The 27,564-nt window shown below is 37.5% G+C and overlaps 1 protein-coding gene across 2 annotated transcripts in view; it reads left to right on the forward strand.

The window, feature by feature from the left end:
• Positions 1-26,737, forward strand: part of RORA (RAR related orphan receptor A) — a 686,592-nt gene extending 659,855 nt beyond the window's left edge. For both annotated transcript variants that reach the window (XM_081289523.1, XM_081289524.1), the window contains 8 exons: positions 3,468-3,609; positions 6,008-6,403; positions 12,074-12,195; positions 13,738-13,870; positions 14,527-14,634; positions 15,980-16,090; positions 16,926-17,038; positions 19,188-26,737. In XM_081289523.1, coding sequence (XP_081145649.1) covers positions 3,468-3,609; positions 6,008-6,403; positions 12,074-12,195; positions 13,738-13,870; positions 14,527-14,634; positions 15,980-16,090; positions 16,926-17,038; positions 19,188-19,352 — 1,290 coding nt within the window. In that variant the 3' untranslated portion in view covers positions 19,353-26,737. The remainder of the gene's footprint in view (positions 1-3,467; positions 3,610-6,007; positions 6,404-12,073; positions 12,196-13,737; positions 13,871-14,526; positions 14,635-15,979; positions 16,091-16,925; positions 17,039-19,187) is intronic.
• Positions 26,738-27,564: the final 827 nt, after the last annotated feature.

Below are 27,564 nucleotides of genomic sequence, written 5' to 3' on the forward strand. Positions count from 1 at the left end.
CTTAATAGTTATGGGGTGCAGGGCCTAGGGTTGTTTCTGGTGGTCTTCTTGCTGGCCCTGGAGTGGTAAGGGCTGGGGAATATTGGCTGGGAGTCTGAAACCTAATCAAGGAGGTTATGACCTGGCTCTGACCTAGTTGGTATGCATTCAAAAGGTACACTGCAGGCAAGCTGCTTGCTTTCTGTAGGGATTAGCTGGCCCTGGGAAGGGTAATACCTCAGCAAGGCCCCAAGATGTCAAAGCATCTAACATGCAGAACTAAAAGATGTGATTAATACAAGCACTCATTAAGATGGATCGATCTATCTATCATCATGCCCTCTAATTCCTTTGCAGTAGAGAAAACTGATGGCTATATACGGCTTCTGTGGTAATATTCAGGAACCTTATTTACCATAGTGTGGTGTCAAATTAATATGTGGAAACTAAAAGCCAGTATCCTTTTCATTAATGACCCTGAAGAGCTGTGTGTAATCTGGATTTCAGACTTTTGAAAGAAGTAAAACAGCTAGAGAGGATCCCAAGAAGAAACACTAAAGGTAGAAAAGACCCTATAAAGGAAGATTGACAGATGTGGTGATTGGGGCTACCGGAGACACTTCCCCAAGACAGTTTGACAGCCCTCAGCACTGGTTCCATTTAAAGGAAACCAGAGTGTGCAGACATTATCCATATTCAAGAATTATTTAAAACCAACCACAATGGGCTCAATATGAAGGCAGCAAAATTCAACCCCAACTAAAGGAAAAACAAATAACCTCCTGAGTCAAGGTACCTGCCGTGGTAACAAACACACAGGGTATGAGTGGGAGCCGAGTCGCAGGAAAGAGATAAACACCTTTCAGCTTTGACAGAGATTATGTGTCTCAGACTGAAATGAACACCTAGACCGGTGCTTTTTCTAAGGATTATCCGCCCCTGTTATCACTTATATTTTCTTGACTTCTCTCCATTAAGCCCAAAGAAAGCTTTACTTCTCACTTTCTTTTCACAGGGTACAATACACACACACACACACACACACACACACACACACACACACACACACCACAGCTTTATATATCGTGAGAACAGATTGCTTTACAGAAGAGATCAGACTTGATATAGGGTAGATTTCAAGTACAGTGCAGAGCTGGGTCCCCAGGATTGCCTATGTTTAGGTTAGCAGCTTAGCAGGGTGCAAGAAGGAGTGAGAGCTGAGGATCTTCATCCTACCATCTTCCCAGGTTGATTTGCAAAAGTAAACAAGAGGGAACCAAGGTCACATGCATCCTACACATTGACTTGGTCCTCAGAGACCCCAGTCATCACAGAAGGAAGCAGATGAACTCGATTGTTCTTCCCAAGTAATTCACATATCTTTCCATTTGTACAGTGTAAAAAAATCAGAAAGCACAGATGAAAAGAAACTTAAAATCACCTGTGGCCCAACCAGACACAGCTAATGATTTTTTTTTTTTTCATTTTAGGGCATAATTTTCCTAAAGTTTCTTCTAAATATATAGGTTCCTTTTCTTTTTAGTCAAAAAATTTGATGATACTGGGTTTATTTCTTTTAAAATTCAGAAGTATATTTTATCATCTTTTTATAACAATTGTATTTCTGAAATTCCATTAACAGATGCTAAATTCCATTGTATGTGTATACAATATGATTGTCACTAGTGTTGACATTTAGGATCTTTCTAAATTTTTTCATATTGTAAATAGTGCAGCAAAAAATGTTCTTATAGGTGAATCTTTATGCCATTCTTAATATTCCCTTAAGGTATATTTCTTAAAGGGTAATTACTAGCTACACAGGTGCAGTGGTGAACACCTGTAATCCCAGCTACTCAGGAGGCTGCTATAGGAGAATCACAAATTTATGGCTGGCCTGGGCAACTTAGCAAGACCTTGTCTCAAAATAAAAACTAAAAAGGGTTGGGGTATAATTCAGTGGTAGAGCACCCCTGATTTCAATCCCCAGTACTGTTTAAATAAAAAAGAAAAAAAGAAAGAAAGAAAAAATGTAATTAATGGCTCAGTGGGCAGACATGTTTCTAACAATTTTGATGTAACTGCCAAGTTGGCCTCTAGAAAATTCCTTCAGTAGAAGAATACCCTTACCCCCACTACTTGTCAAGTTCTTCTGGACTTCACTCTCCCCTCTTCACCAGCGTCCCCTTTGCTGGGATCACATATCTTCACAATTAAAGCTTTGAAGATGCTTTTGTACCCTTCATGGCTCTGCTTCATAGAAATTACTCTATTTATCCTATTTTTCTTTTGAGGACATGTCTAGCTAGCAAAACTTCTGAAAGATAAGTCAACAATTAAAAGATAACCAAAGCCCCTTCCTTGTATATTTGAAATTGAGAAATATACTTCTAAATAGCATTTTGGCTAAAGAAATTTATGGAAAATCTAGAACATGCTCAAGTGGATAATAATGAAAATACTGCATAGTAAAACTTGTGGGATTGCTGCTGAAACATAACTAAAAAGAACATTTGAAGCTATATGAATAAACACCAAAATCAATGAGCTAAGAATCCTGCTCAGAAAGTTAATAAACAAACAAAAATTAAATTAGTAGCTCCTTGTGCACCTTCATGCACCTTCTCATTTTCAAAACAGTACTGGACACATAAGAGGAACTTGAGGGACCTCAGACTGATGTTGTTAAATCTTAAAAGGCCATGACTCTGAACACTGGTATTAAAAACTGTCAAGGACTGAGAAAGAGTACAAATCTGGCTGATCTGCCAAAATAATCCATCCAAGTGTCATCCAATTGCTTGCACCAGGACCCAGGGAGTGAGAGATGTCTAAGAGGCCACCATGGTGCATCAGGATCACAGTGCTCTAGGTCATGGTGTGGCTGCATTTTCCTTAAATCTGGGCATCCAGTTTGTGTTTATTTTGCTAAAAATATTCTGGAGCTTGGCTTGGTGGTACATGCCTGTAATCCCAGAAACTAGAGAGATTAATGCAGATTTGGGGCCAGCCTCAGCGATTTTGTGAGACCCTGTTTCAAAATAAAAACTAAAAAGGTCTGGGAATTTAGTTCAGTGGTAAAGCACCCCTGGGTTCAATCCCTAATACTAAAAAGAAAAAAAATTAAAATATATTTTGAAGATAAAGGTTAAAGACAAACTCCTTTGTATCAGTCCATCGAACACATTGCTTCTGATCGTCAGAAAGCAAGAGCAGGAATCTTATCTTGTGCCTTTTACATAGACGACTGTCGGTTGAAGTTTAAAAAAGTTTTGCATGTGTAAGGGATGGAGTATTAGGCTCTGGGGATCAATTTTACCCAAGGAAAAAGAAGTGACTTTAATTTCATTAATGGTCTCCTGGATGATTCTGCTACAGTTTAATTCTCCATTAAATATTAATGCTGCTCAGTGCTTAGTATACTGCCTTGAGTATCATACCACTCAAACTGACACTAACCTGTTTTATATTTTATAACTGAATCACAGGGCTTTTTCAGGAGAAGTCAGCAAAGCAATGCCACCTACTCCTGTCCTCGTCAGAAGAACTGTTTGATTGATCGAACCAGTAGAAACCGCTGCCAACACTGTCGATTGCAGAAATGCCTTGCCGTAGGGATGTCTCGAGACGGTGAGCTCCCACAGCTTGAGTGGTACAGTAGCATGGGGTTGTGAAACATGGACCCAGATCTGCCAGGAGGTGCCCCCTCCCCACCCTCACCCACCCCAGGCTCCCCTGGTAGCGCTGTGGAAGCCACAGCAGTTTTTTCTCCCCATAATTTACCAGAGTCAGCAGCCTGGCCCATGGGGAGTAGGGGGCAATATAGAGAATTGTCCCATAAGGTTTTCTAACATCAGAAGTTACAGGTAGATGAATTTATTGAAGGCAAGTGTCATCTAAAGGACCTTAATGAATATAATTCCTCTGGACATTTTCCCCCGTAGGAAACACATGCCAGAACTAATTGTTACCTGCCTTACCCTAGTAAGTGTGCTGGCAGTTGGGATGAAGGAGGTTTTGTGCTAACTGGATCTTTTGAATCACATGCCCAGGTCAAATATTTGTACATGCAGAATGTTTGAAAATAGTGCAAAGTGTGGCTAAAGGACAAATGCTCTTTTCATTAAAAGAAGCTATTTTAAGGAAAAGAGACCATCTACCATTCAATTATAGAACATTTTGAGATCTTCCTGGAAAACTATCTTAAGTGCACTGAATAATCAACACCAGATTTCAAGGCAGTTATTCTTATACATGGAAACTGGGCAGAAAGTACAGCAGGTCCATTTTAGGGACTTTCTGAACATGCTGGCTGTCTTGAGAGATCCCATCGAAGGAAGCTGTCTCCTCCGGGGAATGGTAGCCTGTGGGCCACCTGTATTCTCCATAATCACATGTTCTTAGGGTCATAGACCCACCCAGGCATGACCTACCTACAAGGCCCCCATATTCCCCTACAAAAGTAAAGTTGTTATCATCAGAAGATACAAGTCGCAGAACTTATGCCATTTTCTCAGAAATTCCTGAGACACACAACTCTGCAGGGTTCCTCTTCCAATGGCATTAAACTGACAAAGATAGGTACATCTCTTAGGAACCTGCAAGTTAAAATTACAACGTATGTGTGCATTTTTTCAAGAGCTGTTCATTGTTTTTCACTTATTGGGAGATAACTGTTGTTAACGTTAAGGCAAAAGTTAAAGCATAATTTCAGAGTATGTTTCACCTGTGGGCATGAATCCTGTTGGAGGGCCTAAAGTATCCTTTTGCAAAAAATTAAGTAGCTTTAGTATGCCTTTTGGAAAATTTACATATGAAGAGAGAACATGGATGGAATTAGGGGATTATAAAACTATGGGCCTGAAATTCAGGGCCCACACCAAAATCTCTTTACCATCTAACTGGCCCCATCTAAGTTTGTTATCTGAGTTGTGGAAACTGAAAACTGACCACTATTCTAGTTCACTTTTTTCCTCTGTGCAGAAAGACAGTACATCCTCCTTGATAGAAGAGTCCAGCACCTGGCCAGTTTGGTGGCCATGGTTCCAACTTCATCTCCCTCTCTCCCACTTCCTGCCCCAAACTCGTGTGACTTTACTCCTCCAACCAGGAGTAAATTAACCAACAATCAGGAGAACTAAGTCCTCCAGCAGAGGCTTTATTCGCATATAGAATCCAGCTGAAAAATAAATTAGTGGGGAAATTTAGACCAGGAATCATAGGGTTTTTTCCTTATTCTTCTTCTTTCAATTATCTGAGTGTTTCTGAAGAAATCATTTGAGATTCTGAATAAACCACTTCACTTAAATTATGGAGACACATCACAAGGAGAAGCATAGCAAACACAAATCCACCCAACAGGGATCTTATATAGTATTTGCCCTTTCAAAATCTTGATATCCATTCATACTCAAGACTAAAAGAAATCCACAGAAAGTGTCACTTAAAGAATGGTCCAAGGATTTCACAGGGGCTGCAAGGACCCACAAGTGGAGGAGGGGGCTTCTTAGGTCAGGCCTTTCCATAAAGCTTCAAAGCCAACCAAGAAGAACCTCATTCAAGTGTACAAAACCGAGAACTGAATGAAAGTTGAGGTCTGCCTTCACCTTGGTGTGCTCTGTGCGTCTTTGCATTGCTGCTCCTTGGTCTGAATGCTGGAGGAGAAGGAAGAGGCCTAGGCTAGTTTTATAGGTGGTAAGCAAACAAGCGTCTTAGGTGACATCTCAATGGTGCCCAGTGAGCCCAAGGATATGTGATGGCAGAAAAACAGGGAGGATTATCCAAGCATTCCCCTACCATCCTGAGTCTGTTTCTGAAACATGAGTTTCTCTGGGGTGTGCATTTTCCAGGGAAAGATGGAGCCAGCCTGTGTGGGGTGGGACTGTTTCTACCTCCGGATGATGTCCTTATTTTGTGATCATGTGGCTATTGATTGAGATTGAGACTTCAAAGGAAACCGTAAAGACTGAAGGAGAGGATAATGAAGAAAAGCACATTTACATGGTACCGTTTGGCTTTTTTCTTCCAGCTGTAAAATTTGGTCGAATGTCGAAAAAGCAGAGAGACAGCTTATATGCAGAAGTGCAGAAACACCGGATGCAGCAGCAGCAGCGCGACCACCAGCAGCAGCCTGGAGAGGCTGAGCCGCTGACACCCACCTACAACATCTCCGCCAACGGGCTGACGGAGCTTCACGAGGACCTCAGTACCTATATCGATGGGCACACCCCCGAGGGCAGCAAGGCCGACTCTGCCGTCAGCAGCTTCTACCTGGACATACAGCCCTCTCCAGACCAGTCAGGGCTTGATATCAATGGAATCAAACCAGAACCCATATGTGACTACACACCAGCATCTGGCTTCTTTCCCTACTGTTCGTTCACCAATGGAGAGACTTCCCCAACCGTGTCCATGGCAGAACTAGGTAATGGCTCGCATGCTTCTGCTGGGATGCTCTGCTTACACCCTGGGTAGTAAAGGGGTATGTTTGACTTTCCTCTGATGAGTTATGTTGTTAAAATGATGCAGTTCACTGTTACCATCTAGGCTACTTGAGATTCCAGCCCACTCCCTTGCTTTTGACTGCCCATCATTTCCCATAAATGCTTAGCCTCTAGGCATCAGAAATGAGACAAAATTAAGGAAAATTCTGCAGAAAACATTAAGCATAGGGAATGGTTACATTAACTTCAACATTTTTTTTTACTTTAGTCATATTCCAGATATTGCTTTGTACCTAAGGTCACCAAAAAATGGCAGTTTACAAACTGAACCTGGCCCACAGACATGTTTTTTGGCCAGCACAGAATTTTAAAGTGTTTGGTTACTAAAATTAAACTTGCTTTTTTTTTGTTTTTGGTTTTTGATGGACACATAATAATTTGCATTATGGAGAAAAATGTGATGCTTTGATACATTGTGTAATAGTCAAATAAGAGTATTTACCATATCTATTCCCTCATACACTTATAATTTCTTTGAAGTGAAAAATTTTAAAATTCTCTCTTCTAGTTATTTTGAAATATTCATTACCACATGGTAAACCACAGTTACCCTATTGTGCCATAAACCACTAGAACTTATTTCTCCTGTATAACTGTAAGTTTGTACTTGGTCAGTCTCCCCTAACCCCATCCCAATAAACTTGGACAGTTATGAAAACTTTAGATTTTTCAGCTATTTGTATGAGGGGGAGGAAAACTAATTACGCTGGACTGGGCTTTGTGAATGTCAGCATCCAACTGGTACCAGTCAGGGGGTGACACCTCCTGATAGGCCCACCCCCACTTCTTCTATTTGTATCATTTGTCCTGGCTCCTATACACATTTATGTATACTATAAATGTTAAAAATAAATTAGCTTCTTCACCTGAGGATGGATATTGTTGACCAAATTTATATTTTATTTAAGGCTCACCATACCCCACCCCCTCAATCCCATTTCCTTATTGCTGGCACATGACTGTTTCTTGGGAGATGTGACCTAGAAATGTTGATAACACAGACAATGGAAAACTTTCCATTTCAAGGAAATTATATTAACATCCTCTGCTATATTTAATCGATTTTTAAATACAGCACTATTATTAGAAAAACTTTGGCAAGAACCTTTGCAGTTTTAGAATTTGATCTTCTCCTCCTAGTGATTCCTCACACAAGGTTATAATCCTTTGGGACATTTCAATTAGTTGCTGTGGAGATGACTAAGTTAATACGAGGAGAGAATGAAGACCTCAGATGGAAAAGAACCAGCAGGTTCTGACTTGAGCACAGAAATCCTCAGTTCACAGAAATAATGGCTGTGTTCTTTAGAGGGTTGCTCCACCTCTGTACCCCATAAAACATCTTTTAAGCGAAATTTATATTTCCAGTAAAATATTTCTCCAAATAGAACAAATTGAATGTTCTTTACGGTTTTTACAACAAGCATCTCTTTATGGGTCTAAATTTAAATCCTCAAGAGCAGGGACATGTTAAACCTGGTCTTTAACCACTGAACAGCATTAAAGGTGTATCACAGCTCTTTTGATTAACAGAGAAACCTCTGAACTAGAAGCCAAGCTGAGCAGAGGTAGGTTTGATTTTTTTTTTTCTTGAACTAGAACAAAAACCTTCCATTTTTGTCATGAAATCTTGGTTGCCTGAGCCTTAAGCAGAACTGTAATGAAAGTAAAATTTTCAGAAATGAATAGGGATTTGATTGAAAGCTGACATGATCCCATGAAAAATGACCTGACTCACTTTAGGTTTGCTTCCACCTTACCATAAATACTAGTGAATCTATCCTGTTTGCTTGTCAAATCTTCAATCCTGAAATAAATCCATAGAGCTTAGCCAAAGTGATGCCCTTGAACATGGCACTTTGGCTAAAAGTGCACTAATACCTGACTGGGGTCAGAAATGGCTGAGCTGATTGTCTCAAGTCACTGAATAAACCAACCTCCTCTTCTATAGCGGTTGCCTCCTGGGGCATCTGGGGAGTTCTGTGCCCTTGTACTTGATGTTCTTTTAAAATCACGATTTTTTTCCCCATGTGTTATATCATATTCTAGGATGAATTAACTTATAACTAAGAGTAGATCCAAACTCAAAACTAAACTAGAATTTTTCTGAAAAGGCCAAAATTGGTTTCTAATTTTCTTTCCCATTTACAGATGCAGAGTAGTTCATGAAACTAAAAGTAGCATGAAAATGACCTGGGACTTACTGTGCCACTGTAAAGCCACATAAAAATCACTTGATATTTCCTTTGTGGCTTAAGTCCTATTGTCCTTTTTAACTGAGACTCTTGATTTCACAATAAGCAAATGTTGGCATCATTTTTTCAACAAATGAAACCAATTGCACAACACGAAAATTGTAAATTGACATATCCTAAGTACAGTTCTATCTTTCAGTAAGAGTACTTACTGCCTGTTACTTTCATTAAAACAGAAATCATATTTCACTAGGAAATTTTACCCTTGATGTGCAGTTGATACCTGAATTATATATTCCATTGGTTTATTTTTTAAAGCACTAATTGTGTCTTGTTTACTATAATTGTTAACTAATGTTGTGCAGAAAAGATGAGTCATGTATTGGACATAGAATGAGACAAGTCAGCTTGTATGGGCTGTGGTCATAGTGTTGCTATAAGTTGTACCAACCACTGTAAGTTATGTGACCTGCAAGATGTAGTTTCCCTACCTATAGAATATAAAGGTTGAACACAGACTGTGAAGCCAGGTTGTATGTTAAATACATAGCTCTGCCATTTTCCATCTGTGACACTTTAAAAGATGTCACTTGACTTCACTGTGGCTCAATTTTCTCATCTAATAAATGGAGACAGTACTAGTACCTTTTTCCTGGGATTATAAGGATTAAGTGAGAAAAAAAGTATATTCAGGACAGAAGTAAATTATATGGATCTGGCACATGGCAAATGCTATGTAAAAGTAATTTATTATCATCTCATTAATGTCATTATCTATAACATGAAGCAGAGTTTGGACCAGGTGGTATCTGTAGTTCCTTCTCACTATGAAAGTCTGAGTTAGTTGGAAGCCAGGATTTTCCATCTGCAGTGTCTAGACACTGGCAGTACTGATGAAACAGTCATGGCTGAGGAGGGGAACGGACTGGCCCTTGTCACAAAGTGAGATAGATATCTGCTGAGCTCAGACCAGAAAACAGCCCTCCTACCTCCTATTTCTGAGGTATTTCACTATTCCACGTGGTTTCTCTGAGAAGCCACGCTAACTTTTTTTCAGCCTGAACATATTCTCCTTTGCTGAAATGGAGATTTAAAAATAGCAAAGTGTCTAAAATCTTCGACTTGCCAAATCTATTATAAATTGAAATCAAAGACAGCAGTTAGCAGTTGGTGAGAATGCAGCTGCTGCCCTCTACTGGTATGTCATCTACATTGCCCTGTTCACTGGCTGTTAAAAAATCCTGACTCAGGTGGAAGTAAGTGGCAGCTTTGGGGTGCCAGTGTTGGGGATCAAACCCAGGGCTTTGTGCATGCCAGGAAAGCACAGTACCATAGACTTTTATCCCCAGTCCTGGCCATATATTTGAAGATGAAATGAAAACACAAGGTGCTGACTGACCGTATTAACTGGAAAAGAAATACAACCTACAAGAGAGTACTGTGAACTGCTTCTCACAGGTCACCTGCAGGAGCCCCCAGCTTCCCTGTGAACACTTTTTACTTTAGTGTTTCCATATTTGCAAAACAGGAAAATTGTAAACTTACATTCTAGAAACTACCTCATATAATGAGAGCTCTCTCTATAGAACACAGTTCACTACCTTTTTTCTGCATTCATTTTTTGGTTTCTGATTTCCATTATTTTTGTCTGTACTCTCTTCCTCACTAGCATCATTGATTCTAAGATATGCAATTTGCTGGCTTCTCCCTCTTTCTCTCAAATTCTGTCTCTTTCTTTCCTTTAAATGTTTTCTTGTGTTTCTGTTTTATTTTGGTATGCTATTTATTCATGCTGTTTTAGTGTCTGTGTGTTGCCAAATAGGGCCATTAAGATTTATTATGTTTCTGTGTCTCCAAGGAGATTCTAGTTTCAAACTCCATTTAGGTGAACCTGCTCTATTTTCATACAAACAAGTCTCATTCTGTTTGAGGGAGGAAATAACAAATTTACAGATACTCCTAGTAGCATTACCAAGTTTGCATTCAGCACCATTCTTTTAGATGGCTTGTCTGTTATATATCCAAAACCCTGGAAGGAGAGTAAATTTTGGGTATGGTTTCATAGTCACAAAGTCTTGTCAATTCTTCTTTTAAAACATTTTTAATTGCCCTCCTTTTTCAACCTGCTTCAGGCTCTTAATCACTCATACCTAGACTCCAGTAGCCTTCTAATTGGTCCTCCTGCCCCACCTCTTGTTTAGTCCATCAAGCATAAAACTGCTTATCCTCTGTCTCCAGGTACGATTTTAAATATGTCAGCTCCCTCTGGAGAATCCTACTAGTTCCCTTTGTTTCATTAGGAACAAATTCAGTCCTCACATTCTAGATTCTCCAGGTGTTGGGCCCTTTCCTACCCATATTTCTGTCTTGACACAATTACTTTATCACATCTGCCTGTCCCTATAAATGCCATATTCGGTTCCTTCATCCACCACCCTTCCTATGCAGAGCTGGTGTACCTTCTCACACCCCGATCTCTCCCTGAAAACACTACCCATCCTTTAGTCTTCAATGCCAAGAAGCATCTTCCAGTTCAGCATTGATCTCTCCCTTTCCTAATGGTGTCTGTTATCTTTTCCTTTATCTTCTGATGAAATTCACCTTCATACTTTATTATCTAATGCCTTGAATTATCCTTTCAGTATGTTTCATGCATGACCACAGATTATAAATTGCTAGGGAAAACTTCTTTGGCATCCATTTCCTCAAGATTTCAAACTCCTTACTCTCAAGCATAATAACTATGCAGCACATGCTAAGCAATCCTCCCTGTTCTAAGTGCTCACCTTACTTAGTTCTCACAGTGGCCCTGTGAAATAGATATTGTTCCCCTCATTTGAGGAAACCAAAGCCCAGAGAGGTAAAATAACATACTCAAGATGGCAGAGCAAATAAGTAGCAGAGCTGAGATATAGACCAGACAGTCTAAGTGCACAGTCTATCTCTTAACTGCTATTTTCAGGAAAAAGCAAAAGAAATGCATAATTGTCATCATAAAAGAATATAATTTCCTGGTTTTTAAAGAGTAATTTTTCCTAGAATATTCAAAAAATTTCAAGAAGAAGCCATGTCAATCATTCCCCATACCTATCTAGGTCAATATCTATTCATTACCAGATATTGATGTTAAGCACAGAACAAGGTTAAAGTCAGCAGGGCCTCTGAAATCATGGTCTCATCTTGAAATATTGGCTTGTAAAGTCCCTGTCCTACATCCTCGGGTTCCCAAATACAGAATAGTTCCAAACCGTTTGTTTAAATATGTAAAGATAATCAGAACTCAATAGCTGGCATTATACTTATTCCTTTTTAAAGCAAATGTTAGGTGGAAAAATTATTATGCTAAGAAAGAAGAATGTGGCTTTTCATGTTTGTGATCTCCTGTTTTCTCCTTAGAACACCTTGCACAGAATATATCTAAATCACATCTGGAAACCTGCCAATACTTGAGAGAAGAGCTCCAGCAGATAACGTGGCAGACCTTTCTGCAGGAAGAGATTGAGAACTATCAAAACAAGGTAGAATCTGAAGGTTCTTTCTTAGGATTGTGGAAATGGTGTTTGGGTAGGCTATTTATTCAGAACCCAAGAATGGTCTCATCAGATAGCAGATTTCTGATTAAAAATTATTCTTCCAGAGATGATCATGTCCTTGAGGCTTTGTCAACCTACTGAGATGTCAGCATGTAAAATTTCAGCAAAAACAAACAAATTCTATTGTGTTTTATAAGTACACACACATCTCCTTCACCTGGGGACTAGATCAAGCAGCTTCCAAATTCCTAAATGAATTGGAATTTGTCCTACTATCACAGTAGAAGATTTTATAAAGTCCAGAATTTGTTGCAAAAAAAAAAAAAAAAATCTCAGCCTCATGTTTCCAGTGGTTATTAAGAAGGACTTTAGACAACATGTACAAACATGAGGTTGGAAACTGTGATCATAACTCTGGTCTGAACCTAGCTAGATAATCTGACAGTGCTGCTATTTGCTTTTTTCTATACAACACTCTGATCAATAAGCCACTAAAATGAGAGGGAAAGCTGGAGATGGGATTAAAATAATTTTACCTTTGGTAGAAGACAATGCTTGGGTTTTCCTGATAATCATAGAAAAGATCATGGAGATTCTCTCTGTTAATCTTCCCTTTCATGTAACATATGGAAGAATAACACCCCTCCATCCAGCCAGCATATGGCTGGAGAGGGAAACATCAGGCCCAGGCCATGATTCCTGGCTCCTAATCAAAAGTTTCTTAGACCCTATCACACCTGAAGAACTAGTCTTAAACAGAGATTGGGGAAAAGTAAGCAAAGACACAGATCCATGTCCCCCTGTAACTGCACTAGAGAGTGAGTATATAAAAGGAAACTGAGAGGACAAGTTGGGGAGTAGCAGTGAGTTGCTTTGTTAGCCTTTTAGGTTGCAGGTAACTCCAATAGCCAAAGCTACAGAGCAGAAGTTAGAAATAAGTAAGAAACAGCAAGACATATGAAACGGGATTTCAGAATCAGAGATGCTTGGATTTGGGTCCAGCTCGCATATCTACTTTGAAACCTCTGTGAGCTTTCATGTCATGTCTGGACAAAAGAAAAAAATTCTTATGAAAATGCAAGACATGGATGTCATAAAGCATCTAGCTTATAGTGGGTGTACAACAAATTTTCTTTACTCCCCTCTCCCTCCTTTCCCCCCAAAAAGTGTTATTAAATTTCCCAAGGAAAAACAATTGCCTAAAAGAAGATCCTACTTTGCTATTCTGTGACCAAGGCTAAAGCAGTAGCATGTGTTACTGCCCTGACTTCTTTTCAGCTTTTCTGCTCCAAACATTCATAACATCTTGTCCTTATCCCATTGCCACCAAAAAGGTAAGAGGAATCAGAGGAGGCAGGAGGAACATGGAAGCAATCCTTACAACCCGAGTTACTGGGTAACTGTTTATTGTTCCATCCTCTAGCCTTTCCGACTCCATTTCCACAGAAGGATTTTATAAAATAGGAACAAATCCCTTGTGCCAAAGAGACTGGGTAACCTGTATGTTAATGTTTTCCTCTTGAACAGCAGCGGGAGGTGATGTGGCAATTGTGTGCCATCAAAATCACAGAAGCTATACAGTATGTGGTGGAGTTTGCCAAACGCATTGATGGATTTATGGAGCTGTGTCAAAACGATCAAATTGTGCTTCTAAAAGCAGGTATGCACTTTGCAAGTGAATTTTGATGTCTCTCCCTAACCTGCTTTCACCCTCTTGTTAAAGAAATGCTTGGTAAGGAAGGTGTCGAGAGCACTTTTTCTCCAGTGGTAATAGCTCAGGTTTTTCTTAGAAGAAACTGAGTTCTTTTTAAAGGTTTTTGAGCTGTGTTCAGGAAACATTCCTTCCATTTTGTTTTTCCTCTGGGTGAGAAGATGAAACTGAAGAAAGCCTGCATTCCCACATTTTCCGTCACCTGCATTTTGTGTACCTACCAGGTCCCAAGGCTATGTTTTTAGGAAGGGGCTTGTGGAACTCAGAGAATCTCCCTGGTTTTGCTGGTTTGTTTTGATACATATGAATAAGTGCTTTCCTAGCAACTATGAGACTCTGTATCACAAGGTAGAAGTGTGCCAAGGAAGACATTTGTAAATTAGTCCTCATTTCAGTTGAACAGCTCAGCTTCTGCAGAAAGTCTTTGCGTAGGAATAAGCTCTGCTGTCTCAGTGAGACAGCAAGCTGATGTATCTGAGCCAAAGAGCTACATTACACACAACACCCCCTGCGCTGTCTCTGTCTCAGAAAGCATCTCTACATTAGCACCTTAGAAACAGACTCCTCTAGATCAGATGACCTGAACCCATCCTACCTCTGCTTAGGTTCTCTAGAAGTGGTGTTCATCAGGATGTGCCGTGCCTTTGACTCTCAGAACAACACCGTGTACTTTGATGGGAAGTATGCCAGCCCCGATGTCTTCAAATCCTTAGGTAAGAAAATCTCAGGGTGCCCTGTGTCTAAATTAGGACTAAAGGATATGTAGGTTAGGTGGAAGCTCTGGTGGAAAAAAAAAAAATGGAAACGGATTGCCTGGAAACCAAAATTGGAGGGTGTTTGTCACTATAGAAAAGTTACACACTTTCAAGTGTTTTTTGTCTCTAGTATATATAAAGATCTAGAGTTTATCTAGTTCAAAATCGAAGTGACTTATAGTGTATGTCTGTCCTTCTAGTTCCCCTTACAGGTTGTAAGGGGATATAGCATTCAAATTACTTAGACAATATGATTCAATATATAAAATCAAGCAGAGAATACAAATGTATGTCCTCCCAAACCTCAGAACAACAACCATCAATGGAAGGAAATGCATATATCAAAGAAATAGAATTAATGAAACTGTGCTGTATGCTTTACAAATAAGTTATTTTGGATTTCTATGATTTAAATGTAATTTAGTCATTCAGAAAAATTAAAAGGTATCTAAAATATATTGTTAAATGATTTTTTAAAGCTGTATAACAGAAGGTGTTTTTAGTTAAGTGTAATACAGCCCGTTGCCATTTAAATATATACACAAAATAAGCAAATCTGAAAGCATAGACACCAAACGTAACCAGTCTTATGGACTATAATTTAAAGAGACTCTCATATTGTGTTTTCAGCTTAGTTAAATAGTTGTAATAGTTTTACCACTAGAATGTGTCATAGTTAACATTTTTAAGGGTGTTCTCTATAATACAGAGTTAAAAACATAAATGATTCAATTTAACATTTTAGTTAGATTGTAGCCATTAGATCTCACTTAAAATATGGATTGTGAAGTCAGGTAGCCTAACTTGGAATCTCAGGCTATCCTTCCTACCTGTATGACCCTCAGGTACATTACTTATCTCTGCAAGTTTCAGTTTCCTACCTCTGAAATGGGGATCTAAGGCTGTTTTGAGCTATGAGGAAATCCAAAGAAATCTCTTAGAGCAGTGCATTACATATTAATCACACAAAATTCATCCAAAGTTGACTCTCATTATTTTGAATGATAATATTGATGGTGGGAGTAATAAAGGTGGTAATTGATGATGATGGTGTTGGTAGTAATGGTGATGTGGTGGTGGTGGTAGTGACTGGGGCGATGATAGTAGTATAGCAGTGTGGGTGGTAGTAGTGACAGTTATGATGTTGGCTAAAATTTTTCTTTTAAGATTTCAAACTATTAAACTGGAAATATTATTACTATCCTCTCTGATCTTCAACTATTTGATCTCTCTTAACTTTCTTCCATATTTTTCCCTAGGATGACAACCAAAATCCTAAACTGTCTTTATTGTATTATTGCAGGCTGTGAAGACTTTATTAGCTTTGTGTTTGAATTTGGAAAGAGTTTATGTTCTATGCACCTGACTGAAGATGAAATTGCATTATTTTCTGCATTTGTACTGATGTCGGCAGGTAAGATAGCCAAATAAAAATAAAATGGTTTTTAAATGGTCTAGATAAAGAATTTTTACAACGTACATAACTTTCATTGGCTATTGATATTTGAGAAGGTCCCAAGAGCAGCTCCATGTACTTTTTGAAAAAGATCTTATAATTTTTAAAAAGAGAATTGAATAAAACACAGGCCAGAATTAACCTCCAGAAGTGCTGTGTGTGGTAGGACAGGGTATTCTTTAACACCAGCTCCAAAATGACATGTCTGTTTTAAGACACTCTACCTTTTATTAAATCCATTTGTTTGTCCTCCTCGAGTTTATCTGATTTTAATCTATGTTTTCAACCATTACTGGCCTCTTGGGGACAATCACTTTTGCATATTTACTACTTTCTATTTGGAATTCCTCACCAATAGACTTTATCCTAAATATAATTCATTTGGAATTCTGTTGACACTTTTAGTTGCCCTGGATTATAAGACAATTTTCATATTTTACAAAAAGTCTAGCAATATTGATATGGATATTTCATCCAGAAGTACAATTATTACAAAGGGACCATGGTGGTTTTATTTGCAGTCACATGAGTAAGACCTTAAATTCAAATGGCTATCCTTTGGAAGGTGAAGATCCTTCCTTCCTTTAAATATCAGTAAAATTAGAAAAGTTTAACATTCTGTTTTATAACTGCCACAGATCACTTTTCTACTCCTTTAGGAGTGAGTTTGGACCTAAAACTGGCCTCTGCGTCTCTAAATATGCATCATAGCATAATCATCGGTATCTGGAGTCAGGAGGAAAGCACTCATTGGAGAAATGATACTAAAAAGTACCATTTTTTTTATGTTTAGATCGCTCATGGCTACAGGAAAAGGTAAAAATTGAAAAACTGCAACAGAAAATTCAGCTAGCTCTTCAACACGTTCTACAGAAGAATCACCGAGAAGATGGAATACTAACAAAGGTGAGAGCCAAAGGGTTCTACTTGCCATGGCCTAAATTATCCTTGGCACAGATCATGCTGCCAGCTGCTCTTATAAGTCATATGAACAACCCCCAAAAGCAGCAGCATGCCACAGACTACTAAAAGAAAAATAATCTCCATGAAAAATTCTGTTGAGCCTGGTGCAGGGGTACACACCTATAATCCCAGCAGCTCTGGAGGCTGAGGCAAGAAGGATCATGAGTTTAAAACAGCCTCAGCAACTAAGTGAGGCCCTAAGCAACTTAGTGAGACCCTGTCTCTAAATAATAAATTAAAAAAGGGCTGGTGATGTTGCTCAGTGGTTAAGTGCCCCTGGGTTCAATCCCTGGTACCAAAAGAGAAAAAAGAAAAAGAAAAGAAAAGAAAATTCTGTTGAGCCAAAAGTCATTACCCAGGTTGAATCTATTTATTATATTAAAAACAAAGTATTCTATAATAATAGGGCAATTATAGGAAAATAGATTGTTTTAAAAAAATTTTAAAGAGAGAGAGAAAATTTTTTAATATTTATGTTTTAGTTTTCAGTGGACACAACATCTTTATTTTATTTTTATGTGGTGCTGAGGATCGAACCCAGCGCTCCGCGCTACCAGGCGAGCGCACTACCACTTGAGCCACATCCCCAACTCAGAAAATAGATTTTTTAAGAATCAAATCATTTAGGAAATCTTTCTCCTATTCCATCAAAGTTGGGCATAAAGCAGAGTTAACATTCTGCATTGATATAAATTAGAAAAAGAATCTTTGAATTTAGAAGAAGGAAAAAGTTATAAAGGACTAAAAAGAGTCAGGATAATCATATATTCTAATATAATCAAAAGTAAATGGCTTTTATATTATTTTCTTTATCAATTTCCTATCACTATCTTGTATTCAAAGCATTAAGGTTGGTTCCTTCCTTCCTTCCTTCCTTCCTTCCTTCCTTCCTTCCTTCCTTCCTTCCTTTCTGATGCTAGAAATCACCTCAGGGCCTCAGGTACCCCAGGCAAGTACTCTACCACTGAGCCATGTCCCCAGCCCAGGTTTCACTTTTAGTAATTATCTTTCACAATAAAAATAGTTAGGATACCAATTTTAAATGCTAATAGCCTTCAGTGTTAGTGCTAGTTGTATGTTTTTGATCTTAGAAGAAGCTGCTCTATTCATTCTTAGAATATGTGTTTTATTACTGGAAAGGACGATTTGAACAATTTTGTTTTATTTTTCTCTTTGACTCAGTTTCTTTTCTCCTGATAGCCAAATTAGGTGAAAGGGGAAGTTGGGAGTGAATTGCTGTTTTGTTTTTTATCTTTGTACCTGTTGAATGAGTGACTGGAACAGGACTAGGGAATGGAAGGGTGAGGAGCTGTCAGGAGCTTCTCACTCTCTGCTCCATCTTCTTACCCAGATGCAAGGGCACCTAACACAGAAAACATATGCTGATATTCGTCCTAGAAAGAATTATTCTGGGCTGAAATCACAAGCTTTTGCCTTTGAATAGAGCCTTAGGGTTTGAGAGTAGTTGTGCAGATCATGTTATTACACTCAACTGGTAAATGGTCAATCAGGACACTTCTCCCTATTCTGACTCTTCTTTTGCTTAGACCCAGAATAGCCTGTTGTAAGGAAAGATATTTATTCAGAAGAAACTTGCCCCTGAAAATGACTAGTGCTAGTTCTTCATACAATATGTAAGGAATGCCCTCATCTCTAGCTGCAGTGCCCTGACTACCTAGGATTGACTGTTCCTCCACTTCTCCATCACTGGACCTCTTCTTTTTATGCAGTGGTAGAAGGCAGAGTTTGGAACAGTAGAGCAGAAAGTATCCTCCCTGATCCTGAATAAGGAGGAGGCAAGAACCTGGGGTCCTATCTGGATTCTGCCATTGATAAGTAGAGCCATCTTCTGCTTATGAATACTGTCTCAGGTTAAAGGATTCATTTTTAAAAAGTCATTCAGTGAATTATTAGCCTACTAGGATATGACTATATTATCATTTATTTTTAACCAATTCTCTATTACTAGATGTTTAAGTTGCTTCAAGTGTGTATTTCCATCATACACGGTGTTGTAAAGATGGTCCAGATTCCTGATTCTCCATTCTCATGCCTGCCCTCTCCTGACATCATCTCCTTTCTCTACTTACAGTTAATATGCAAGGTGTCTACATTAAGAGCCTTATGTGGACGACATACGGAAAAGCTAATGGCATTTAAAGCAATATACCCAGACATTGTGCGACTTCATTTTCCTCCATTATACAAGGAGTTGTTCACTTCAGAATTTGAGCCAGCAATGCAAATTGATGGGTAAATGTATCACCTAAGCACTTCTAGAATGTCTGAAGTACAAACATGAAAAAGAAAACAAAACAAAACAAAAAAATTAACCAAGACACTTTCTATGGCCCTGCACAGCCCTGGAGCGCCAACACACTGCACATCTTTTGGTGATCGGGGTCAGGCAAAGGAGGGGAGACAATGAAAACAAATAAAAGTTGAACTTGTTTTTCTCATGCATATGATTTCCATTATGCCTACAGATATGGACCCTTTTTTTGTCTCGACTTCTTGAGCGTTGACCTCTGTTTACAGCAGAAGGAGGGTACTAAAGTCGGAAGATGTCCTTTTCTTGTAGCTCACTGCCCACAGACTTTCAACAGAGTCGCCAATCTGTCAGTTACAGCAGAGAGTCCAGCAATAATCGGTGACTGGTGTGCATAGCGGAGGTTGCGGCATTACTTTGCACAACTTGCTCTTTGTTTGATGAAGGAAGTTTTTATTTTCTCACCGATTATTGCCAGTCAGCAGGATGGCATGAAAAGGGTCCATAGCACTAGCAACAATAGCATTATAATATATTACAGGGTAAATGGGCATGAAGACTATATATAGCTAAAAGAGATATTGTTTATATATTGTTTTAATTAATATAAAATGTAGTTACTGGTGTAGCTTTTCCTGTTGAATTGATAAGGCACTTTCATTTTGCACCTTTTTCTTTAAATTAAATGCTAGCGTGTTCACTGTCGTGTCGCATGTGCACCAGAAACACAAGTTTAACTGAGAAGGCTTGGAAGGTACGTCGGGAGGTATTTATGCTGCTGTTTACAAAATTACTTTTAAAAGACTGGCTGGTCATATCTAGAAATCAACATGTTGGCGTTTTTTTCCCCCTACATGTGATTTTTGGCATTAGAAACAGAACTCTCCCTAATTTATACTTTGCTCTTTGGTAAGCTCAAGGATAGTTGTGTTTATGCTTCATACAAAGTTGAATGATTGATTGGTGCTGTGGACTTAAACCATCAAATTTTTTAAAACAAAGAAAGCTTTTCAAAATGCCACCTTTGGGTGGCAGGGGGAGGGGAGGCTCATTTTACACAGTTTAGTCAAAACTATGGACTCGGACTCAACTTGGAATTCTAACTGTTATAGAACAAGGTCAGCAACCAGAATATTGTGTTGTAATCTACGTTTTTATGTGAAGAAGGACCCAAAGATTATATCTGGAGCAGATGCACATTCCCCATGTGAGGACAGGAAACCTTCTTTGAATGTTTATGTTCTTGGTATAATCCAGGAATCCTAAGAGTTCATCTCAGAGTGAGTTGATTCTAGACTAGTTGTCCCCAGATGCCACTATTCTAGAATATTGCTCTCCATATTTGGTAGGGAATACATAGGAGGGTGAGGGAGGCCTACCATGTTCCTCTTATTTAAATAGTAAATATTTTAAGCCTTTAAAGTCGGAAGTCAAGGCTAGCTGCAAACATTTACTCTTGTATTTATCTTCACTAGAAAACTGTGGACTATAATTTATTTTATTGAATATTTAGAAGATTTTTGGCTTTAGTTTTCAGGTGAGAAATATTGAGTTATTTTTGTTAAATTTTGTAGATTTCTTTTTTCTTTATTTCTTTCTTTTTCAGTAAGCCCCAGTGGGGGAAGAGGAAGGAACAGTTTGATGCACAAGTGTGCATATTTTAAAAACAAGTGACCTTTTAGTAATGTGGGCATTTAGAAGATGATTTTGGTCACATTAGGGATGGGGTTCAAAGACCATGTTGGTAAGGAAAAGGGAACATCTTCCAGGGTGTAAAGATGGGAGTCCAAGAAGCCCTCTACACCCAAGAGCCTCCTCTGCCATAGGATCCCTCCAGAATTTTCTGCAAGAATTTGCAGCCCCTGATATTGAGCTGGATTACCAGGGCTGGCTTCCCAGAGCACTTCACTGTTTTTAACTCCAACTTTCTGGCTTGTTTCCTGAGGCACTTGGAAAAGGGGAAGCAGTTATTTATGCAGAAGTGTGTATGAAGCCTAAATAACATCCTTTTTTTTTCAAAAATATAGTAAGGGTTTAACCATAAATAGAAGATGAGAGTAATATTTACTTAAATTTCTTACAGGCATATAAAATTTTATGTGTTTATATAAAGAGGTTAATTGTTGGCATATAGTATTTATATTTGGGCAAGAAGGGTTAAATCAAACATTTATTTAAGTAAACATAGTTCCTTTAAAGATTAATAGTATTTATACTCTGAAAAGAGTACCAAGCTTAGTTCAGTTATTTATTTATCCATTATCTTTTCTATTACTTCCCCTTCGGGGAAAAATGGTGGTGTGGTTTGTGGGGTGTGGGGATTTTTTTTTTTCATTCATAGTCACTAAATTTTGGGATGGTTTTAGTAAAGTATATTAACTTCTTTTTAACCAAAGCTTTCTGAATATGACCAGCCTCAGGTGCTAGCGCATTAAAGAGCAACTAAACCTAATTCCAGTGTCCATTTGTGAATAAGAAGAGCTAATTGAACTTCTCTAAGGGTGAGAGAGAAAGTAATGATGAACTTCAAAGAAATTCCTTTTCCCAGAAAGGATTTGCATGTACCTAATGCCAAAAAAGATTAAAAAAAGGAAAGAAGAAGAAAGAAAGAAAATGATGCTCTAATCTTAATAATAGTTATGCCATGGTGACATTGCTTTTATAGTAAACCAAGACAGAGAAAGAAGATGCTGCTTCTAGGTGTTTCTGAAAGAAAAGCAGGAGGTGGGCTGTCAGAGCAAAGTTCACAGACCACGTAGGAAAAGAATACTAGAGACAGAGACGTGCCCAGAGAAATTGAGGGAACAACTGACTAAAATTTGGATCTAAGTTGGGATCTGAAGTTAAACAATAAATGCAGTTGAAAGAAATAGAGTCCCAGAAAACGATGTGAAAACCTTTGCATTTTAATTTTCTTCTTTATCATAAAAACACCTGTGTGGTGACACAAAATACTGGGTGATACCTGAATAATTATTCTTAATAATTTATATAAATAAAGTTTCTTAAATGTCCAATAGCCTTTTAAAGATTAGAACCACATTGTCATCAACATGGCTGCTGTAAAGCCATTATCTAATCTTTTGACATAAGATAAATGAGGCTTTTGTACAAAGCCAGAATACTTTTTGTTACAATGGTGTCCAGATGATCATATTATATTGTGAAAAACACTGGTCTTGGTCACAATGAGATCAAAAGTGCAGATGAAAGTGCTTTTTGGACAGTTTGCAAATTGTGTTAAAGAGATGGATGTTTTGTAAGTGTTCAACATCCTAATTTCTGTTAAAGTTTGGGTTTCTTTTTTTTTTTTTTAAGTCTTCAGCATCCTAATTCACCCTTCCTAACGTAAGGAAAACATGACCTAAGACACTGCTTCTAAGTTTGGTTGTTCTTTATAGTGTGGATACCCAGATCTCTGTGAGCGTATGGGGGTGGGCTGAGGGTCAGGGGAGGAAGGAGTGTGTGTGTGTGTGTGTGTGTGTGTGTGTACCCATGCGCTTGTGCGCATATGTGCGTGTGTGATTGGAGTACATATGATGTGCTTGTGTAGGACAGCTTCTAGGCTACTAAGTGTCAATGGAAAAAGAAAATGTATTCAAAATACTTAAATCAAAACTAGAGGATGGAAAAAAAAGATTTATTCTATACAAAGCCTTGTCTGGACCACTTTAGAGAGACTTCTATTTTTTTAACCCTTCTATAAATATTTGATGGCACTTGAAATATTCCTGCAATAAAATGTGATTTGTGTAAAGAAAAAAAAAGATTTTGTAATGTGAAACAAAGAAAGAAAGTAATGTAATTTTCTAAAAAAAAAAATACAAACAAACAAACTTTGTATTATTTTCTTGATGGAATTTGTCTATCTGTCTTTGGAAAACTTTTTATTTCATTGAATGTGCCATAGTAGAAATAATGTGTTTTTAGTTTTAAAACTAAGGAATAGCTAGCTGTTTGTGTTCCGACATTCCAAAATGCAAAACAACTTAGCAGAACCCTTAGTGGGAAGGTCGAAGTCGTCTGTGAGCTTCTTTTGTTGTTGCTTTTTTGCACATGTTCTTCATCCCTCTCTAGTGCAATATGTACATAGAGCACTTGCGGGTGTACCTTGATCCCTCAGGGAAAAATACATATTTGTACAGTTTTTTGGTTTTTGTTTTGTTTTGTTTTTCTTTTGTTTTTGGCTAAGGAATGTCGATCAAATCACTTGTTATTGTTGAGGGGCAGCCAGATAATAATCCTAAAGCCACTGTTTCAAACATTGATTGTTTAAATCATGTGTCCTTCCAGCGCTATTATTTTAAGATAATAATAATATAATAATAATAATAAAGTTATTTTCTGACAGTTCTTTGTGCTGATTGGTGAAAAACAAAAGGGTAAATAAGCACCTTATGATTGACTTACTGTGAATGACAATCCATCTTGATATCAAGAATAGAAGCCCTTTCATTTTGGAGTTGGGGTTAAGAGTCAGAAACAATGTGCTCAGGGATCTTCTAAAACTCTTAAAACAGGGTGGCCAGTACTACTGGGACAAATTGTGTTTTTTATTATTAATAATAATGATAATAATACTATCCCTCCAAGGCACAAGTGAACTGTATAGAACTGCATGTATGTGTAAACTCTTCACTACCGTCTCATTTTGTTGAGTTCAAAACTTATGTGTTCTTCAGTTTTGTGTGCTTAAAAACACTGAATAACTTCCAAAGCAGTGAAAAGTTATGCCAGTGTGTGCAAAAGAAAAAATAATCAATAATACACCAACACAGAACATCATTCAAAGTGAAGACCTTACATATTCCATTTACCATTTCCCTAATAATTAAAATATGCATGATGTGTGTGTGTGTGTGTGTGTTGCATTGCATGCTTTAAACTATTTCGAATTCTGTATGTTATGGATAAAAAAAAAAATTAAACCAGTGTTAAGACCTGCCTATCAGTACAGTGAGATGGGTGAAGATAAAACACAATTGTTTGTTTTAAAGCCAGCAAATAAATGTTGTTTTCACTATGTTTTTCTCTAGAAGCAAACCAAAAATCCGTTTATGTAAAATGTTCTTACTTTCATATTTGTAGTTTATATCTGATGAATTAATACAGAAGCTAATGTTTAAAGACAAATCAAACCCTGCCTGTAGGACAGCAACTTGATCTAGATTTTAGGGTTACATGCTACATTTGTTAAATAACCATTTTGTTCTCATAATTCCCTTATACTAGTCTCCATAAAGTCAGACAGGCTCAATGTAATTGTTGATTCTGACTCTTCTACCGGTGGAATACACATTCAGCAGATTTACAGATTTTCTTACTACCACAGAAAAGCATATTTTAGGGAAACATGTCTGTCAGATGTCAGATACCTTTACCTGGTTGGTTTTAATAATAAAGAACATGGAAAATGGCAGTAATTTCCTTCTTCTCATCTCCAAATACACACACACACACACACACACACACACACACACACATACTCACAGGTTCCTGACTTCTTTACATAACATGTAACAGCAACTTCTTACCTCTAAAGTTATGATACAGAACTCCATGAAGGCAACTTTGTACTATGGATCACATTATGTGCCCCAAATGCAATTGCAACAGTCAATCTTGATCTATTGTGAGAAGTCTATAATACAGGTCTTCATTTTGTCCCTAAACACTAGTATATAAAGAGGCTCTGCCAGATTGATTACAGCACCCCTCTTATTGCTGTTTATTTTTAAGAGACAAGGCTGACTAGCAGTGTCTCCCAAAGCAATTGGTTTCACTTTTGGGTCTGTTTGCTTATTTGTGTGTATAAGTGGGATCAGTTTTGTCAGACTTTCAGAATAATTTTAAAAATAATCCAGAAGCCTGGCTTCATAACACGGAGCCATTGTAGAAGGCAGGAATCTCCATGTTCAACCACACCCTCAGATCTTAGAGCAATAAGTACATTCTGTCATTTATTTGCTTACAAATGAATGACAGAATATTCAGTCCAAATAGCAGCAAACTTTTTTCAGTGATGCAACATAACATGGAGTCTTGTGTAGAGAAAGAGAATATGAATGTTTTAAATGGATGCCTAGAGAATCTGTGTTTGCTATTTACATTTGATGTGCTTTGCCACATTAGCAGTACCACACTTTTTTCTTCAATCCTCCTAGGAGCTAATGAAAGATAGCTTGCTGCACATGCCATGAGTTTGTTCCCTAAGAACAACAGACTCCTCTTTGGTGTTCATGCATGATTCCTGTCTCACTCATTTTTACTTTAATGTGGATGAATAGTATTTCTAGGAAGCTGATTATCATTGAACAGATTGCATATGTAAATGCAGATAATTCTTGAGCAATATAGTGAAAATGATTTCACACACAAAAAAAAAATCCGTATGTACTGTATACATCTTCCTGAATCCAAAATTCTCTTATCCACAATGGTTTGGAATCTCATATAAAACAGTGGTAAATGTTTAAACATTAGGACATTAGCTGGCTGCTTCTTTTAAATGTACCTGTATTGTCTGCCTGCTCCTTTTCTGGAGATGTGTTTTTGTATTGGATGTTTGGGCCAATGGGAGGCTTCAAGCTACAACATATTTTCCCAGTTTAAATATATTTAACATATGACAAACCCCAGACAAGGCTTTTAATATGTATAAAGAACTGCAGTGTTAGGTGGTTTATTTGCAAACCGTTTTCAATGTTGTCCATTTTTATGGCACCTTTAACAATATTCTTGTTTCCAAAGTACAAAAAAATAGGTTAAATAATCTAGCCATAACTGAATGTCAAGCAATAAAACAAATGACTTTTTGTGCATAGACTTAAAAAATACAAATTTTAGACATCTGCATGTAAATGCAATCTCTTGTTTACTGCTTTCTTCAACTTGAGCAATTGATTCCTTATTTACTATTAACTTAAGAACTTGTAATGGCCTGTAAACATTTTCTCTCTTACTCTTCTTTCAAATTTACCTTCGTCCCTGCTTTTGAGTCATAATATTTAATGTTGTTCTGCACATCTCTATACAGTTAACTTTTTGGCTTTCATTCTGTATAGATAAGAAAATGTTATATTATAAACAGCCTACTCAGTGCAAATATTTATCTGTTTATCAAATCCACAATATGCTGTATAATACTGGTTTTACTATATAATCTATTTTAGACATAGCTGTTTAGAACTAGAGTGTGCTATTTTTGTGTTTTTCTGATGTGTGGTGCTAGATAAGTTACTTTTGTGAACAAACAAAAAAATCCCTTTTATTCCTAGACAATACCACCTTTGGGTCTTGTTAATTTCACTGAGTATAACTATATATTTGTATATATATACATATATATATATATATATATATATATATATATATATATCTACCTGTGCCCAACTGGCAGCTGTATCAGAGTGCTGGATTTGGGACATGCTTTTCTCTTTAAATACATAATATCATTATATAAATTATTCTAGAGTGTATTTAATTAGGATAAAATTACTTCCTTAGTATGGATATTTGACATATATAGGTGAATTTGTTTACAAATTATGGACATATGAAAATTATTAGCATTGACTTTATGTTTGCTACTTGGCTTTACACCATATCTCCTGAGCTGAAAATTATTTGCCAGGCCTTTGAAATCCCAAAGAAACACTCTAATTTAATGGAATAAGTCATTTTTTTTCTTACTAAGGAATTGTATTATTGGCATCTGACAGAGTTATATCCTTAACTCCTATTATAGATAATAAGCACTTACATAAAATATTCATGGTGGTTTGATGACAGACTAATCCCTCCTGAGTTGTGAGAAGTATGGACACACTCCCCTATAGAAAACAAGTCAGACAGCAAATTTGACAAGAGATATTCTGCTTTAATATGATCTCAACCAGTTCCATGAACTGAGTAAAAGGACCTTCATTTTCAAAGTCATTTAATATTGAGCTTCACCTATACTCCAAAGATCTATTGGCATTGTTAAAAATCAGTATATCAAATATCTAACTAAGGATGTAGTTAGCCTTATTAAATATTGATTAGAATTGTTCTGTAATATTACTGAATTTGTAAGATCTTTAGCAAAGATTTTTGAGCAATTTATAAATATAGAGCAAATGTTTCTGTTTACTGCACTTTTTGTAACTGAAGGTGATAAATTCTCAAGCCATGATTAAGTGGCTCCCATGCACTGCAT

The sequence above is a fragment of the Spermophilus citellus genome (genome assembly GCF_964194105.1).
Source record: "Spermophilus citellus genome assembly, chromosome: 4".
Classification (NCBI taxonomy): Eukaryota; Metazoa; Chordata; class Mammalia; order Rodentia; family Sciuridae; genus Spermophilus; species Spermophilus citellus.